The 19,738-nt window shown below is 39.6% G+C and overlaps 1 protein-coding gene across 2 annotated transcripts in view; it reads right to left on the bottom strand.

The window, feature by feature from the left end:
• MGAT5 (alpha-1,6-mannosylglycoprotein 6-beta-N-acetylglucosaminyltransferase) overlaps positions 1-19,738 on the bottom strand; it is a 116,520-nt gene that overhangs the window by 66,578 nt on the left and 30,204 nt on the right. Inside the window, exons 1-3 of one of the 2 annotated variants that reach the window (XM_035330823.1) lie at positions 18,739-18,757; positions 8,086-8,476; positions 3,286-3,456 (exon numbers count right to left, since the gene is read on the bottom strand). In XM_035330823.1, coding sequence (XP_035186714.1) covers positions 3,286-3,456; positions 8,086-8,323 — 409 coding nt within the window. In that variant the 5' untranslated portion in view covers positions 8,324-8,476; positions 18,739-18,757. Of the gene's footprint in view, positions 1-3,285; positions 3,457-8,085; positions 8,477-18,738; positions 18,758-19,738 lie in introns of those variants that run through there. The other variant, XM_035330822.1, reaches the window with a different exon arrangement.

The following is a 19,738-nucleotide window of genomic DNA, read 5'->3' as shown; positions in this document are numbered from 1 at the left end:
TGCCCACCAGCAAACACACAGCAGGTCAGTTCAGGCAGCTGCAATGACCACTCTCAAAGTCTGGGTACATATATCCATAAAAGAATATGAAAATATGAAAATACCAAAAAGGTTATAAATAAGGTTATTGTTTATATAAGGTAATTATTTTTCTTCCTTAGGACAGATGATAGATTCAGTATCAAGGGAATGCAGTAACTAAAGGTGGTGTTAGCTTGTGTGTAGTGCATTAGAAGAAGTATCCTTGCAAGTTCATTAATTATACATAAGAGCTTTCCTGGACCAGCAGATATTTTACCATCAACATGTATACTGGGCAAAACTAAATATCCCAGCCTCAGCTCACTGAGAAACACATCAGCATTTTCTTAACAAATTGATTTCCCAACTACTTGTTCAGCAAGTGTAACAGGCAGCCATTTCTCAAAACACATTGACTTCACTGCTGCCCGGATTACTTGCATACTCAGACACAAACTCACATCCGAGCTAAAAAACAACGTGAACAGGAGGAAAAAAACATACATTTTAATATAGTAAGTATTCTCTTCTATGCCATTATTCTGGTTGTCTGTATAATGTCAATAGATGTGAAAAAAATTAAAAAAAATCCTGATCTGGTCCAAGCGTCAGTGTTTTTATCTCACAAAAGGGAATTTTGCAATCCGTAAATCTGAGTCACAGCCACATACTGGTTCTGTTTAATTATTACAGTCAGAATAACAGCATAGAACCAAACTGGATTTATTCCAGTAATTGGACTCTGGAACTAAACCAGGATTCCTGCATTATTACAATCCACTACCTGTAGCATATACTGTTTTTACAACTGCTGTCTGTTGACAGCAACGTAACTGATAAAGAGATTCCACTTACAGGCAGACTTTAAGAGAAGAAATGTTTTTTTTTGTTCTTCTTAGTATGCAGATAAAAAGTACCTTTTTTTTTCCTTAATGAAAGTGTTAGCATTACATAAAGTATGTAACGAAGAAAAGCTCAAGGCGCTCAGACTGACAAGTCTAATCTGCCAGGGTAGTCAGTATTAAATTTATAAGAAAAAAATGTTTTGTTTTTGAGCTTATGACCAGTAATAACCAGCAATGAAAACAGACTAATATTTGCAATGTAATCAGCTTCTTGACTTTCTATTGCATCTTATTTTATCACATGTCGCTAAGCAGATAGTACATAACACACTATAAACTTTGGAAAAGGTCAGGGAGAACAAACATAAGATTTTACGGTCACTGTGAATAGATGCTATGGTGCAGCTTAAGCAAGCATGAAGCTTCATTTATTTCAGGAAGCCCTACCATAGGTAAAGGGGCATGGTTACACAGATTATAGGTCTCAGTGTATTGTAACAAAAATCATAAATGCATCAAGTAGCTCTACCAGGAGCAGCACTCTTCTAGGAAAGTCTGGTAGAAGCCTGCAGTGTTGGGATGTTGAACAAGGCTTTCAATGCTTAATTTACTCCACAGTTTTAAGTGGTGACTGAGGTAAAAAAAAAAGTTTGCAAAAACAAATTCAAGTGCTCTTTTAAAAACATTAATAACAATATTAAACACAAATTTATTATTTATGGAACATCCTAGCGTGGTTGTCCACATGGAAAGAGTTGAAATTACTAATAGTAAATAACAATTCCTCTAAAGTCAGCATTAAAACATTGCAGCTGATAGAAATGGTAATCCTATCGTGTCTGCATTTTGTGATCACTTCATCAGCTGAGAGCTGAATAAACTATTATAAAGAAAGCAATGGAAATACCACATGTATTTGTATGCATGCATGTTTCAGTTTCAATAAACTGACAAACCATTGGGTAACAAAATCCCTTCTCTACAACTTGCAGATTATCTCAGTTGCTCTATAACAAGAAAAAAGGACACACTTGAATCACAACAGAAAAAAAAAAAAACACCACTGTGGCTGGTATTGTAATCACAATATTTACTTACACAGCTTATTTTCTGAACAACTCACTCGTAAGAAAATACACTTATATTTGGCCTCAAAGCAGTAACTATGACTTCTAGAGTCTGTTACTGTCAGAAAACTACCATGAAGACAGAAGTAGAAACAAACTTCTAATTTCCATTTGGAAATGCCTCCAGTGAGATGAATTCCACTCACTGCGTCAAATGGACAAATAGTAAACACTTTAACCAGCAGATACACAAGTCAGTCCCAAGCTCTATTCTAGCCATTGGTTCTATCCAGCTTGGAGATACCCGAGCAGTAACATCATCCAGACAGACATCAGCACAATATATTAATCAAACCTTAATATATTGTTTCTTAAAGTTTTTTCCATCATCGCTATTTACTATAATTGCTTCAGGGAAGTATTTTAAGCTTAATGCATCAAGAGTCAAAGATTGAAAAAAAAAAAAAGCCTGAAGCTCTAATAAGACAGTGTTCTTTGCCACAGATCAAGCCCCAGGCAGCTAAAAGCTAGATGGATTCAGCAAGCTGAAAACTACCGCGCTCCTTAAAGGTTGCTTGTGAGTACTAACACAAACTCTGGCCAACTCCAACAACAACAAAACTCATTCACCCTGAGAACTGATTAGCCATGTATTCTAGTTGGGCAGGAACAATGGTCCTTTGCCTACATATGTGTAAGCAACAACATAAGTTTGCTTCTTTAAGTTATCGGCAAATCTACTGAAAACGACAGCATCAAGTCTTTCTTTTGTCCAACTACAAAAGGAAAATATACAGGTCCATTTTTCATTTTATATTTAACTCAGAACCTGTAACAATCCTGTCCTATCTCACATTCCATCTGCGACTAAGATGTGTTGTATTCCTTGGGGCAGCGATATGGTTCGCCTTGTCACTAGTCTGTACCTCTTTAGTTGCTTGTTTCTAACCTGTCTTCAGTCTAACCAAGACCAGAGACACAGGAGAAAAAGAGTTAGTGCAAGATAAGCAGTGGTATAAAGTGCAAGCACAGGGCCTTGCTACATGCCTACGAGCACGTTTTTATTTTGTGGCAAATGAGATAAAGACCTCTCTCATCATGAGATAAGATGACTTGAACATTCTAGTATGAACAAATGCTGGTGGGCCAGAGCAGCTGACACTAACTGCTGCCATGCTGCAACTGTGTCGTTACTTACGCAACCACTCCCCTAGACTTAAGAGTGCTATTGATATGAGCTAGACTTTGGAATTTTGTTTAAGACACTTCAAACTTCTATAACTGCAAAAACATCTTATCGCATAGAGAGAGAAAATAGAGATTAAACAGCCCACAAATATTGCCATACCCACCTGCTACATTAAGCTTTTCGACTGCTCCTAAGCTGGGAGCAGGAGTGGTACTAGTATTGTTGGTAGAGTTTGCTCCTGTTCCATTCAGTACAAGATTTTCCACCTTGGACTCTAGCTTCCCAATGCGCTGCAAGATATTATCCAACAAGACAGCAAGCGTTTTCTTCAAATCTATGAATGAAAAAGGAAGTTATATTGTTTAATAACGCAATGCACGCTATAAGAACCAAAAAATAGAGACAAGAATAAAACAAATACACACACACAATCAGTGCAAGTCTTTGTCATTAGCAGTTCTGTGTACTAATGTTCCCCACTTTGTTGAGCCTCAGGTGTAAGTTTCCCTGGATGTGGAACTGGTCTTCCTATGTGTTTATAAAGTACGCTGCAACACATATATGCATCCTACACTCAAGGGAGAAACATGTACCCATGTGGGTATAACCACAGGAGCAAAGAAAAAAAAAAAGGCTTTGTAGTAGCTCAAGTAACAGTAAGTTGCTCAAATAACAATGAATGGCTGCATCTTGTAAGCACCTACCACTTGCCTTCAGGCACTATAGTGGAACTTTGCATAGACATAAACACATGCTGCCCACCTCTAATTCAGCACCTGCACATCGCTGGTGGATTTTGGGATGTCTTATGTAAAACAAAAGAGCTTGACTCCAGCACAAACCATTCCATTTTTGCAAAACTGCTCATTCAATCTGCAAGAATCAGCTGGAGCTATCAAAATTAAGCATCAAGTAGGAAGGAAAAAGAGAAATCAAAGACAAAGTGCTTTAATTTAAAAGCAAAGCAGGCATTAGATTTGATTGAGGTATCTGGCAGGAAGTCCTTGCCATATTCCCCAACTACTCCAACAGCAAGACCTTAATCCACGTTCAAGTGCCATCGGAGGAACAGAATTTAGCGCTCTGTTAGATTCTCACTCACTTGGAAACCACAATTCCACTCCCAAAAGAAGGGACAGCTTTGGGCTAGTATGAAAACCTTCTCCTGCATCTCTTCCGCCACAATCACATTCTGCACTGGCACACAGTGTTGAAGTCCAACCTTTCTGTTGTATACCCAAAACGCACACAAAAAAAACACCTATTTCTTTTCTTCAGCCTATTGGCGATTGTCTCTGCTTATCTGTTTGTACTTATCTGCTGGATCAGCAATGGCACTTCACTTTGTGTGGAAAGCAACAAACAGCATTAGGAGTTTGCATATCATATGACAACCAAGGAAGCATTTCCTGATTTTTTTTTTCTTTTCTAGTTCTTTTGTTCAGTTTTCTTAAAGTAACACGTGGGTAAGCTAAAAGAACTGTGGGCAACAGGGAGGGAAAATAGACCACTATTAGACTACGCTCTATAATTAACGTGGCAACAAGCCAAGTAAGATGAAAGAAAAGTACTGTTCTTTGTTCGTTTACTTGTCTCATGATTAAAGAATTTGGTATGATGAATTTACATTATTTTCCCATTTAAATACATAAAATAATTACATGTACATTGTTTAACACACTTTCTGCTTTCCACAAATTTTAAATCAAACAGCTTTCTGATCTGCAACAGAAAATTCCTCTTTACACCTGAAGGAATTCATCTGCCCTAGTATCAGCTGCAGTTTTGCCATAAGAGATTTTGTGCTTCTTATTGTTTTTCTTAGGGACAGCTCAATTCTTGTGCAAATGTGAGAGTAAATAAGAGAAGGCTACTGCATTTAGAAAGCTTTTATTTTTTTTTTCTTCTAATATAAGGGAGTTATATTTCTTCCATACAGAATATTTCTTTGTGATTGTGTGTTTTCTTTAGTCTACTAAAGATCAAAATATGGAATCTTAAGTGCTAATAATAGCACGCCTTAATATAATTTTAAGTATAGATGCAGTGCAATGGATAAAAGAAGCATTTACAAAAATCAAATGATTCACAGTGAGAGTCCAGAAGTCACTTAACGGTATAGTGTGCAAAAGAAAAGGGAAGAGTGGAGCAGGGACTTAACATCAACAAAAACATGGCATAGAGAAGGAAAATCTAGGAAAAAATGCTAGTACAACAAATTCAGGAAACAACGAGGAAGAAACATAGCACACAAAGGCATATACAGAGCATCAAGACAAAAACCAGCTAAATCTTGTAATCTTTTAACCCGGCTACTGAAACCTTTTAACCTTAATACTGAAACATAGAGATAAAAGACTGTTTCCTAGAACAAGAAAACAATTGAAGGCCAGTTTGAGAAGGGGAAGGCAGAAGCAGAGATTCAAAATGATTTCTGTAAAACAACTGTTTCCTGTTATAAAACTCTAATACTCATTTATATTTGGAATACGACTTTTTAAAAGAAAGCGTTTGATCCACCCAACAGGTCAATAACACATTAGTAAGAAAAAAGAAAACAAGCTATGCAATCAAAATTAATGAGTGACTGAAAGCCTTTTGAGTGGGTAAAAGCAGCCAAATCAAGCAAACTTAGAGACTGAACACAGGAATCACAAAGTCTGCTCACTAATAGCAATCAGAGGACTAAAAGAAATAAAAAGGCCAAATAGCAAGAGCAATTGTCATGGAATAGTGAACCCACTTCTACCCACTATCACTAACATTAGACATTAATGGGTTTATTTCTGAACAGCTAACCTGATAATTTGCTATCAACCAATCATTCGGTACACAAAGGAAGACAAACTAACGATCTCACTCAGTTTAATGCAGCATTATTTAATATGGCGCCATTCGCTCACCATAGCACCTTTCCCACTAGCATTTTAAATACATATATTACCATGATTTTACATCCTTCAAACTCCTTAATTTGAAAACGCTTGTCTACACTTGTCTTTAAACTGCAAATCCTTCTTAGCTGTAGACCTTGAAGTTTCTCCGCAAAATTTAGCTGTAACTTACAGAAGTGTTACAGAGTTATTTCTCAAATGCTGTTAACTTCTCCTGGGGAATTTGACCACTACCTGGCAGCAAGTCAATGTACTCCACAGCAAGACTTGGAACAGGAAATGAAAGTCGCAAGCAAAAAAATTGCAGGGGGAACTTAGCTTAAGGATATCCTAGGTAGGGCACGGATTCATGCAGTTACCCTTCAACTTCTGGAAAAATATATTCTTTTGCTTTATTTCTCTTCTTCTTCAATTCACCTAAGATCAAGCAACCTTACAAGGGGACATTGATAATGGTTATATATTAAAGTTTTTTTTAAAAACCTATGCAAACAATTCAGCAGCAGGTCAAGAGAGGCAACCTTTCCCCTCTGGTCAGCACTGGTGAGGCCCCACCTAGACAAGAGGCAACGGGCACAACCCAGAACACAAGAGCTTCTTGATGGAAGAACTTCGGCACTGTGCAGGTGACAGAGCGCTGGCAGAGGCTGCCCAGAGAGGTTGTGGAGTGTCCCTCCTGAGAGGTCTTCAGAAGCCACCTGGACATGGTGCTGGGTGGACCCTACAGGGGGCTGGGACCAGGTGACCTCCGGAGGTCCCTTCCAACCTCAACCGTTCCATGATTCTGTGAATTTTTTAGGGACCTCTACATGCTTGGAGATATTCAATCCAAATATTTATCTAGCACCACTCTATTTTGCCTGTGTTACTCTGTAAGATTACAATAGCAGTGTGGATCAAAGTGAAGACACAGATGGGTATAAGTTACTGAAGAACAGGGAATTCTTGTTATTTAAGCAACAAAGCCATATAATTGTTAGCTATGTCAGGGATGACAATATCAGCCTTACAGAACAGCACTGTCTTACAAACTCCCTTCTTTTTTTTTTTAAAAAAAGGAAAAGTGGTAACAGAAACAAGAAGACATCCAAGCATGATATTTTCATTATATGCACCAAAGAGAAAAACAGGAGAAAAAAAGCGCAGCTTTGATCTGCTGCACCCTAACCTTCATTCTTTAAGCCTACAAAAGCAGTTGATTTTCTATAGCAGAATATGAAGACAAATATAAAAAGAAACAAATCAAGATGACTAATTAGCAATTAATTTTCCAGATACTCTGAAAGTGAGCAGGTAAATAGGAAAGAAAGTGAGCTTAAAAAAACAATCTGATTCTATCAGATTGAAAAGGGACCTCACCTCACCTGAAATTATATATTTATTTTTCATAACATTTACTGGTAACACACCCCATGAATTTCTTTCATGCTTTCACACACACAAACTGAACTGCCATGTAGTATGAAATGGAGGAGGGGAAGCATTACAACCACTACACAGAAATAACTGCCAGACAAAGCACTGAAACTCATGAAAGAACGTTCTCTACCCTGAGGTAAATATGACATATTCAAGCTTACATTTAAGCTTAGGCCACACAGATAATCTTAAATGTTAGGTAAATTGACTGGACACAGAAGTGCAATGGAAAAGAGGAAAAATAAACATTGCAGGTCTCTGCTTTATCACTGAGGCAAGTTATAAAAAATTCCTTTTGGAAAAATATCATTGACATGTAAACTGAAAAGCTTCCCAAGGTTCTCAAGAACAGCAAAACCACACATTTTTTAAATCAAGTTCTAACAAATAACCTGAGGCATAACAGACACTTTTACTAGATGGATGTAGTAAAAAATAAAAAAAAATAGCTGAGAAGTTCATTTCCAAGTGACTGGAAATTTAAATTTTGTCCCATTTCATAACTTGCAAGTAAAGAACGTTCTCTCCATCTGTGCAGAAAACCCACAGTATGAAGTACTGTCAACTGAGCAGCATTAGGAAGTACAATGTTTGGACAACTTAGAAAAACCCTTTATCAGATTATCACATAATCTAGGACACACGCTTACCGTATGCTGTCACTGTTCCGACATAAGGCCCATCAACCACATTTTTATTTTCTTCAGCTAATGCTTTGATGTATCTTTTGCTGAGATCCAAAATTTGCTCACGCAGGACTGAACTGCTTTCGTGCTGTGTTTGCTGCTGAATAGTAAAATGCAGAAGCATCATTCCCCAAATAAAACCAAAAGTCACCAGAAAAAAGCCAAGTTTCTGAGAGGACAGCTTCCATGGAGAGAATGCCATGATTCCCAACAGCTTCTCACAGAGTTACTACAAAGGTTCCTAAAGCATGAAGCCAAAGAGCAAGTTCATGGTCCGGGTATATACAGATCACAGAGCAGGACTCAATCTTATTCCGACTCCTTAGTCGACGTGTATCTGTATCTCAGTTCCATCCTGCAAGAGGAGAGGAAAGTAGCAAGGTTAACACAAAATATTAGAAATGTTTACCAGCTTTACTAGGTCTACATTGTAGCTAGAACAAAATAAGAGCAGTCAATATGCTTTTTTTGGTAAATGTTTAGTTTGTACATATCAGTATTGTACTATATTAGAGCACAAACAAGCCAAGAAAAGCAGTGGAAAAAGAACAAAGAAAGAGTGATGCGCCTGAGCAGGTGGAGAACACCTCTCAGTACCTGAATCAAATTCAGTGCTTGAAGCTGTTTCCAAGCTGAATTTCAAGGTAAGGCTGCTTTAACATTTCTTTTTTTCCTCCCCATGTGTGTACACAAAAGTTTGTGACGTTGCCAACACAGCAATTTAAGACAATTCTTAACATAATTCAGTTCTCAGAAAACAAGTAATTTTAGCTGGCGGTGACACTGTTAGGAGTTCCTGGCAAGAGCTATGGCATATGGCTAGATAGATGATCAGGAAATCAGACTCCCTCAGGGGTAAAGAGAGAAAAAAAAAAAAGTCTACATTATTTAAACCAATCCACTCTCCTGGCTTACATTGCAAGGAGTCAGAAGGCTGGAATAATCTCTTCTTGCTCCTGTGTGGCCTCTGCCATGCATCATTACTCCTTATTCATAAAATGTAGCCCAATGAGTTAGCACTTTGCAACTCAATTCAACACACGTCCCTGTGAACGCTACAACACATCTTTTGTATATAAAAATTAATATTCTCGGAGCCTTTCCCACACTACGGAAAAAAAGTTGGCTAACTGCCTTCAAGACAAACAGTAGGACCATCTTTTCATGGTAAACTCAAAAATAAAACCTGGCATGAGGCAAGAAGAGCTCTGTGATGAGGGCTAGAGGCAGGGTCCTTAGCATAAAACCCTAACAAGAGGAGAAAGGTAATTAAAAGGTAATTAAGTGTAAGCTATCGTGTTAAAACATGGATTTGGTAAAATGTGATCCTTTTAACTTCATAATGCTCCCGGACAGGATTAGAAAACAATGTTGCCTTCCATTCCACACTTGCACAGATAATGCAGATGTTACTCTCATTTAATAGGATAATTACACAGATGCCTGCTAGCAGTACTGTGCTTTTGTGAAAATTCCCTTGAGATCTTCCCCTTTCAGTTCAGCTAGCAGTTCTGCAGAGGGACAGAAATACCCTTGGACTACCTGACTTCCACCAGGACTTCTGTGTGTGTTTATTGATGACCACTGACTGGGGAAGTGTGTTGTTACACAGAACTAGAAGCAGAAGAGGAGTAACTGTAACGCCTTTGCTGCTAAAAGAACAATTTGAAGCCATCTGTTGCTTAAGGAAGAATGGTGCAGAAAAATGAATCACGAGTTCACGTAAAAAGATTACAAAAGATGAATGCTGCTCTTCATAAGCTTAAGTGAATTTTCCAAGAAACAGCGGAGGGAAGTTTCACTTCTTTTGGTCTATTTAGCTATAGTCTTGGGACATTCTTGGGCTGACTGAGAAGTAGAATACTGTTATTTCACTCAAAGTTGAAAGCTTGACTAATTCTCTTGCAATATCTGATGTGAAAAAATACAGACGATTGTTGTTTAAAACAACACTGCAGTTTTAAAATGAAATATCTAATATCCAACAGGAATTCCCTCAGTGACTTAATTTCAGAACTGACAGCATCCTCTACAGCGATAAGATCTGTGGTTATAACAGTCAATATTTGGTTCCCAATCTTCAGTTTTATGCAATGAAGAAAATATCGAACAAGAAGGTAAAACTACCACCACCCTTGTTTTAACAGACAAGTGCTAACAATACTTTAGGAGCAGCTGTTTAGGAAAAACACACAGAACATTAAAAATAACAATTACCAAAAAAATTCAAGTATCCCACAATTTTATTTAAGTTCTAGAAGAAAACCAAGAATGATTATAAACGTGTGTCTAACCTATGAGCAGTACCTACTTAAATACAGCTGTTGACTTCTTTTATATTCTGTTCATCAACAAACAGAAAAAGGGCCTTAAACACACCCCCAAATTGTAAGAAGGTAGTCAGGAAGTATGAAAGCTTTTCCATAAGAAAGCATGCCCATATGTTGGCAGCTGGAAGAATGGCCCCAATGATTTCAAGTGATAAAAGAAAAAAAAAAAAAAATCAGCTCTTACAAGACCAGTGAAACAGAGAATCTACTCCACACATCCAGCCCTATTCTTCCTGCCATTGAAGTGATTCCAGTGAGTAGCACCGAGATGATCAGCCAGTATTTGTGCAGCTCATCAACTTACAGTACTGCTGGTGGGCAGGAAGGCTTTCAGAGCACACAGGACAAGACTTCGGGCTTCAGGCTCCTTCCATGGCTGGGCTGCACGCCTGTGCTGGCTTTGGTGTACGTCTAGCTTTGATAGATGCCGATGACTACAACACAACTATTCCACGGGCAGGGACTGCCAGGTACTTATAATGACGCATTATATGGTATCTAAATGGACAACGGTCAGAAGACATCAAGGGAGAGGTGAAGCACATAAAGACAAAAGTATCACAGATGTTCATACACTGCTGTTCTGATAGGAAATTAATGAGTGACTGAAGTGAGCCACAGGTGAAGTTATAAATGCACACATAACTGCTCGTGGACTTTGGCCATGCCTGCTGACTAATTATCCCTGCCCATACCGAGTAAGCCAGTCCCAAACATAAGGTGGCAGCTTATTTCCCTATTCCCCACCTCCCCTGTATAAGTCTCCTGAAAGGAGCTGATGCTTTTAACTACTCTGACCTAGCCTGTTCTCCAACATGCACAATGGTAGGCAGCATCTAAAGAAGATCTGGCAACAGCTTTGTATGTGCCTTTGCAGAATGCGGGACTGTACCCCCCTTCCTTGGGGCTTTGGAAGAGGTGCTCTCACTCTAAGAAGACTCTTGAAATACTTCCAGCACCCCTCTGGGAACTGGCTACGTCACAGTTGTGAAGTTGTATGGGAAACTGTTAAGATGACTCCTCCTGACTTCCTGAGAGCACCTACTGTACCAAAACTGAAAGTCGAGTGTGAAAAACAGGGTGAAAGTGAAAAAAATGTACCAGGCAAATCAAAAAAAAACAAACCACAACACTAATAAAGAATGGTTTTGTTTTGTTCTTCCTCAAATTCAACTCCAGCCAGTCAAAATCTCACCACACCTGAATCCACACACTCATACTTCTGTTTCCACAGATACACTTTTTCTTTTTTTTTCTTTTAGTCGCTGACCATCTTCAGGGCACCAAGCAGGGGGCAGACAGCAGGCACAGCCGAAGGCTCACTCCGTATCCACTTCGCCACAAGGGGTGGCACACTGCCCTCCTAGCCTGGTGGGGTCGCAGAAGCACAGGAAGAAAACTGCAGCCTCAGGACCCACTGAGAGCTTCCACCAGCTGCTTTTTGTTTGTTCTTCCAGAGGTAAAGTTCCTCCATAAAGCATTTCACGAGACCTCAGGAGAAACCTGGTATCAAACTCACTCCCAGCACCAACCTGGTGGTTTCCCTGACGAGAGGGCAGATATGGTCAGATCATCTAGTCCGCTGATGCCAACAACTGATCACTTCATTTACTTCTACTGTTAAGGTCATACACTTAAACCACCTCAAAAATAATTGTTCCTCACCCAGCTGTGATCAGTCCTGTAACAGACAAGATTCACAAGAACTGAAAGGAGCAGAAGCACGCTAGCAAAGCCTGCAATGTTAACCCATGTAGGCAAACGCAAGGTCCAGATGAGGTTTTCAGCTTGCTGAAGTTGCACACATCCCCTGCATACCTCAAAGACAATGCCAGCATCTCAGGAAGGAAAGGTAGCTGAAAATTCATGCAACTATCCCAGCCTTGTCTAGTAACCAATGTTTACGCATGCTTTCAGTAGGGGTACAATTTAAGTTCCTTAGTATATATAAGAATGTATAAAAACATTTCCTCGTCTGAACTATGGAGCCTGAGTTTTGTTCTTCCTACTGCTCAACTTTATTTTCAGCAGTGCTTTGCCAGCTGGTTCTTTTCTTCTAGCTGACAGATGTCACCGCTTCTCCTCTCTCACCCCCCATCCACAGCTGAAGGGGCACCGTGCGCTGCTCCTGAAGCGGCAATTTGAGATGCGATACCATGAAGTGAGAAAAGCAGAACAACACCGGGGCACAACAGGAGAAGCAGGCCAGATGGACTGAGGGAGAGTAAGAGTATAAATACTCTGAGTTTGGTTTTTAGACTGGGGGGGCATGTTTGCTTTCACGCACGTATGTGTGTGTGTAGTAGAAATTGGCAGGAGGTGGTGGGAAGAAAGTTGAAGGAGAGGAATTGATAAGATGCCATAAAAAAGTAAATTTGCATCTTGAGCAAGCAGCTTGCCTGCACTTTCAAAAATAAATTTCTCCACTTAGAAACAGTTTGGGTGGCAACTCAAGCAGCATTTCCCCATGTGGGTCTGTGATTTCACAGAGCACTCCAAGATGTTTCCAATTTTCCAGCAAGCACATCATTTTCTGCAGTTTAGTCCTACATAATATAAATTGTCATTCTTCTTCTCATGGTGTTTGCTTACCTTGGTATTTCAGGGAGGAAAGACAAAAAAAAGAGGAATGTTTACACAGCAGTGATTACAATGGCAGATCCCGCAAACACATAGTAAACCAGAGCCAAGTTAGAAGAGAATACAGGACACTTTCTCCAGGATGCAAGAAGTCTGTTTCTCCCAAAACCGTGCAGAAGAATCCATCCATGTGCTTCAGCCATCACGCAGAGTGTCACAACCATTACTCTTTACAGTTTCACATTTAGCACTTACTGCTGAGTACCATCCTGTAGTACCCTAAGACCCTCTCAGAACTCACTAATTATACAAATATTTTGTATTACACTAACAATTATCCAAACGTTTTCTGATAAGATGCATCTCATGTTTTCTTATACTGCTTAATTCAACATTTTACTGTACCTGCTGTGTCTTTAAAGACCTCATAAAGGACTTTTAATAGATCAGAGACCATTTCTCTTTTACGTGAAGATGCACACCAGCTTAGGCATGTTTGGAGCATGGACTGGCAAAGAGAACTGCATCAAAATACAGTTGATAAACAAGCCAATGAAAGAATACCGCTCAGACAGCTGACCAGCTCAACATTTCTTTAGCATCGATGCCAAAGAAGCTCAGCACTGAAGATTTTTACACGGAAGAAAGATGTGACAAGGAATTGTGTGATCCCGTTGTTTTTAACCTACATGTATTACAAAAGGGAAAAAAGGCTACAAGAAGATCCATAGGAAGAAATCCTTACGGACTGAGATTCTTATGGTTCAAATAATTCTTACGGACTAAAGACATTCCAGACAATGAATTTAAGGTCATAACCAAAACCTATCCCAATCTTTTAATAACAGCGCTTAGAGATCAAAAACCTGAATTAATTTTAGGATTAGGAATAGGAAGACTTCCTCGAATTTCAGACACCAGAAATATCCCTGACCTTGAACAAAATAAATTTAAATGTTTGCAGCCATTTACAGGCAAATTGCAGGGTATATTAATAACATTTTTCTTGTCATTTCATTAAAACAAGATTCCCGAAATACAATTTTCTCACTGAAAAATGACATCTGGGGATGTCAGCATGGTGATCAAGAGATTAGGAAATAGTTATTTTTTGTTATATTTAGAAGGAAGTAGCTTAAAAAAAGAGACTGTGAGCCCCAGTCATTCTAAGACTTGGAGAACCTCCCTAAAATCAACAAAAAAGTATCCATGAGTCACATTTTCTTGCTTCAAGAGTCCCTCGTAACTCAACAGACAAACCTTAAGTCCCTTCATTAATAATGAATTTAAGGAATAGGAATCTGGGATCACAAGTTTTCTAATGTGGACACAGGTACATACTTTTTTGGCTTCCCCTCTTTGCATCTACCCAAAGGCGACATCCAACTCAGTCTAAGCCCAACACGCGACATCCTCGTACGCCGTTCTCGAACTTACAGTTGAATTATGACCCCTGAGAGGCATAACGCTGGCACTTGCTGAGAAACATGGTCTCACACTATTTAGGTCACCTGGAAATTCTCCAAGACTATGAGCAAAATGCCTTTGGTTATTACACAGCAGTCCTGTGTGTAGAGCTTGGGCTCGGGGAATTCTCTCCCGCCTCCCTAGGTCAGAGAGTACAACCGAAGCTGGAGGAGCTAACAAAAACTGCTTTGAACTTCTTCAGAAAATATTTTAAATGAAAAATGGCATTGAATTCAGCTGATAATCAAGGCACCCAAATTACTTCGCACTCTGGGAACTAATGTTTATTACAGAAAAATTGAACCCGTTAGCTCATTTCATGCACCAAGCCGATACTCCAGGCCGCAGTCTCTCCCACCACTGTTAACCACAACTCAGCCTGTTACATCACATCTCGCGGTCTGTCCAAGAGAAAAACAAGCAGCTCTCAACAGCAGCTCTGTCCAGCTCACGGAGGAAAGTCAAAAAGTGCTTTGTATTCAGCAAGAAAGCTCTCGTCGATGTGGATGCCCAACTACCATCTCTCATCAACTCGACGGCCAACACGCTAAATGCGGGCTCTGGCAATTGTGCTGGACACCATGCAGACAGCTGACAAAGTTCAAGATTTAAGGAAAGATCCAAGCATGTTCATGCTTACTACAGCTTATTGGAAAAGTTTTAGACTATAGAAGACGCTTAAAGAATTAATATATCTCTGCAAGAAAATTAACTTACTTCAATTCCTTATCATTTGCAGTGGATGCTGGATAATCAAAACATGAAAGAAATTCTTATTAAATTGGGTTTCAATAAATTGCAGCTACAGGATTATACATCCAAGCTTTCCATAAAGGTCACATCAAGACAAAAAGACAGGAGAATCAAGTTAAAATGGAGGAAAAGTAGAAAGAAAAGCATAGGAAATTGGTATGTGCGCTGTTGAGCAAGTGCATATCAGATCATAGATCGTTTTTTCCCCCCTAGCTGAACATTAAATAAGTCTTCAGAAATATTTATTTCTTGTTGCTTTAGAACACGTTGAACCTGGGTCAAAGTATAACATCTCTTCCTACAGATTTGTTCTTGGCAAGCGTTTTGAACGCATTCCAATTTATGTGGTTAGGCAAATGGTTGAAAATACGAGCTGCATCTCCCAAGCACAGAATTTAATGGAATTAAAGTTTCAACAGTCACCCATTTGGAAGCTACAGTGCTGTTGATTATTCCGGTGCTCTAGTTTCTGTATTTAAGTCCTTTTCTTTATTATGGGAAAAGACTAGATACGAAACAAACTGCAATCTCATTTGAAAGCTAGTAAAACAGCAAAACATTCAAACATATCCCATACCTCCTGCGTATACCCTGTTGAAAAGCATTGGTATTTACCAACTGCTGACACAATTAGATGAGCACTCAAAATTAAAGCTGCTAATGGTTCTTATTTCTCTTTCTAAGTAACAACAATTTGGTGCAGAGAGATCAGCTCTACTTAGCACTAAGAGGCAGTCTATCCCATCCCAGCTGATGAGGGATGGTAGCGTTGCTGAGTCAGCAACAGCACCAGGGCTACAAAACTTGCTTTTTTGTTAAACTCTCATGTCGTACCAGAAACACTGCATTCCCACTATCAAGACATTTGAAGGGGCACGTGTGTAGGTCTGCACACATCCCGAAAGCCCACTTAGAAAGCTACGGTCGGTCACACAAGACAGAGCTTTCCAGCTATCTGTGAGATATAATAAACAATACAAGCTTTCTCTGCAAAAATACGAGCTCTACTTCGTATTGTGTAGGACACAAAACTTAGCAACTATTTTAAGTAGGTGAAAAACAGCCTCCCTTTTTCCAACATCCCTAGACAGCTGTAGAACAGCTTGTACTGGCAAACTCAGAGGAATATTTCAGCTGTGGTCCTTACAGAACTAAGTGAAAAAAAATAAATGTAGAAAACAGTCAGCACAGTCAAGCAGCATAAGACAAGTAAATCTGTATTATCGCTTTGTTGCTCTCAGATTTAGATTACTGCCAGGCAGGGAGAGGGGGGGGGCACACATACGCACGCACACACACAGAGGGGAAATAATTTTATGAAGTCCTAGCAAGCAACACAGGTTTCTAAGCTGCTATTCTATGTAACAGAGCATTTCGAGAAGCTACCAGTACTTAAGGACAGATGCAGAACCCAAAGAGCTCTTCGTTGCTTACAGCCCATCCTTAACAAGGCACCCTTTTTAGCCTCTCTCACTCCCAAGTTTTCAGGTCCTTTGGATAGCCACCATCTATTATTACTTGAGAAAGCTACTTTGCCTGCTGGTTCTGGTCCACAGCACGATGATGCTGTGGGTAATGAACTTTCTTCAAAGCCTCAGCGCTTTTTATAAATCATCTAAATTACTGGAAAGGCATCCTTTCCAAAGCATGTTTTGCTGAGGCTGTTGTCAATACTCCCATTCAAAGTTTGGTAGCAAGAGTAGCTTCATTTGCAGTGCTGAAAGCAAACCTTTATTCCTTCTGCCGTGCAGTTCCAAAGCAAATGTTAATATCTTGGCAAATTTAATTATTTACAGTATCAAATGCTTTCATGTCAGAGTCGTCATGGATTTGCTCTTCCTCCTCAAAGAATCTAGTTAGAACTCGCACAAGACATGTCCTCACTGAAGTTATCCTGAAATGAACCAGGAAGCGAAGCCTGAAGCCTGTCTTTACCAGACAAAAATCACACCTCAGGCATCAAAATCTCAATTTACGTTAGTAAGTACCGTGACAGAACAGGAGTGGATCTGCAAAATAAAACATTAGGTTTGGAGGATCTGACATCTACACCGCCTGTGTGTTAATACTGGGGGACAGTGCCATGAGTTGCAGTCCTGCTAATGCCTAATCACTGACAGCTCGAGGACATTTGGTGCATTCCTGGAATATCTTCACTAAGGGGAATCCCATTTGTGATCTCCCAGAGTACTCCACGATACAAGCCAAAGCGTTATTAGCAGGGTTATTCACTCCTAAAAGCTTCTCATTCAAACCTATGTTTGGAAACAACCTGAACTACCAAACTCATTCATATCATAGATAACCAACACAGGAATTGCCAAGAAAATAAACTCATGAATCAATTACCTGCAATTACTCCCTCAAGTACCAAAACACTTAGTAACTTTAAAGGCCAAAAAGGGACACAAAATGCTATGCCTTTACTCAAGTACATTTTGGTTCCAGAATGGCACAGCTGCAGATTTACTAAGGCAGAACCTGCTTTAAACCAGAACTCAGTTTGTGTTTGAGTGAGCTGCAACTGTATCAGGAAGGGTTACCTCAATTCCTGCAGCATGCTGGAGCTGCCCAGATCTCACACTGGCCATTTTACAGCCAGGTAACCATTGTAACAACACTCAAATACTTCAAAGGTGAAGCTGTAGTTTAGTTTTCTGCATTTTTCATCTCTTTTGATTCCATGTCTTCCCTTGCAGTGTTAGCAAGGGTCTTCTGAGCCTGCTGCTAATTTACACAAACTTGCACAAGCGTAACCAGCAGTCCCAGAGTAATTCCAGTTGATTCTGAAGTTATGGGGGACAAAAATTAGATGACTGGAAGAGCCTTGTTTCACTGGAAAATTAGACTAAAAAAATCAGACGGGCATAAATTTTGTATTCCCATTCTCGGTATAACAGGTCAGAGATAATAATATGAGCAACAGAAGAGAAGGTGAGATCTTCCTTTTAATTATGAGCAAGACTTTGAAAATATCATCAGCAATTCATTGGCAGAGCAATCGATGCAATTACAGATACAGGAAGAAAGAGAGAACAAGATGAAGAAAGGTAAGAAAGAGGGGGAAAAAAAGCTTGAAAATCTGAGAAAAAAAGTCACTACAATGAAGACTGAAGTATTAGGCTAGTCAAGAAAGTGAAAGGTGACACAGGGAGAAGGAAAACAAACGCTCCAAATGAGGAGATGAGGCACCAAAACACTTCAATGCAAGTCAAAGTAAACCAAACATACCATACGGAGATGAAAAGGCGCTAGCAGAAGTGACCTGAAAAGACAAGGGCTTAAACTGAACTCACTGGGTAATGCAGGAGAAAACAAAACCAAGAAAAGCAAACAGAGCAAACCACTAAGTGTTATTAAATCAACATTATGACTGAGATGCCAACAGATGAAAAGGAGATTACAGGGGCAACTAGTGATGTATAACTAATAAAGTCCCACATACAAACGTGTGGGTAAATATCAAGGAAGGAAACAGTTTGCTCACGGCGTTATTGGTGCTTCCTGATACATTTAAAGCTGGCAGAGCTTTCACCTTGGGCGAGGATTTGGCAGACCTGCTCCTTTCTGAGAAAGCCACAGTCAGTTTACACCATAAGGATCCGGTCCTTAGTGTGTGAATATATACATGCAATGAAGCAGATCTTATGTTCACAGGTATAGTTAATTCTACAGCTCTCCATGGCCACCAGGGCCGAGGCACAACATTACCTTTGCCTGAGACATTATGGGTCTGTGCCAAGGTTGCTGCCCAGGTAGCAAGGCGATGCTGGATGCAAACAGTAGGAGACAGAGCTAGAGGCACTGCAAGAACATATTCAAGATTTACGTGCAGGATTATGAAAAAAATCAGTACAAATTGCATATTAGCATTTACACGGCAGAAACCACAAGGTTTAGTGTCTCAGTCATTAATTAAATTGGTGAACATGACCTCCTTCCATGCGGTCAAGTAACAATTTAGAGTTCCTTTAAACTTACATTTTTCAAAACTGTAAGCAGCACTTCCAAATGTTCCAAAGCAGCCACTCTCTTCAAAACACTTTACATACAGACTTACACAGACAGAGATGCTCAGAAACACCACATATCCACACATCTAACCACAGGTGACAGAAGAGGCACAACTAGACATCCTTTAGAGACTTCAGCAACTGCCGGTAGCTGTCCTGCATGGTTTCTGAGAAGGAACCCCTCTCAGTGGTCTGACAACATATAATTTGGTACGTCTAGTGATACCGAGTTCAGACTACCAGTCAAGGGTTCTCACAATAGTGTCAAGAGTTTTTCTGATATTCTTAAACCTAAACACAGACAAAAAATAACGTGCTTTTAAACCCAGCCTTGCCCGCATTTCTAGTACAAAGTGCAATTTTCTACAGGAGTCAGCTGGGCTGTTTCAGTTCCCAGAACACCACCATCCTATGCACTACTCTCACAGTTCATATACGTTCCCTTTTTCAAGCTCTCAAATTTTCCTTTGATAA

Source organism: Oxyura jamaicensis, chromosome 7 (assembly GCF_011077185.1).
Source record: "Oxyura jamaicensis isolate SHBP4307 breed ruddy duck chromosome 7, BPBGC_Ojam_1.0, whole genome shotgun sequence".
Taxonomy (NCBI): Eukaryota; Metazoa; Chordata; class Aves; order Anseriformes; family Anatidae; genus Oxyura; species Oxyura jamaicensis.
The sequence above is the reverse complement of the archived record's forward strand: the minus strand, read 5'-3'. Positions and strand labels throughout refer to the sequence as shown.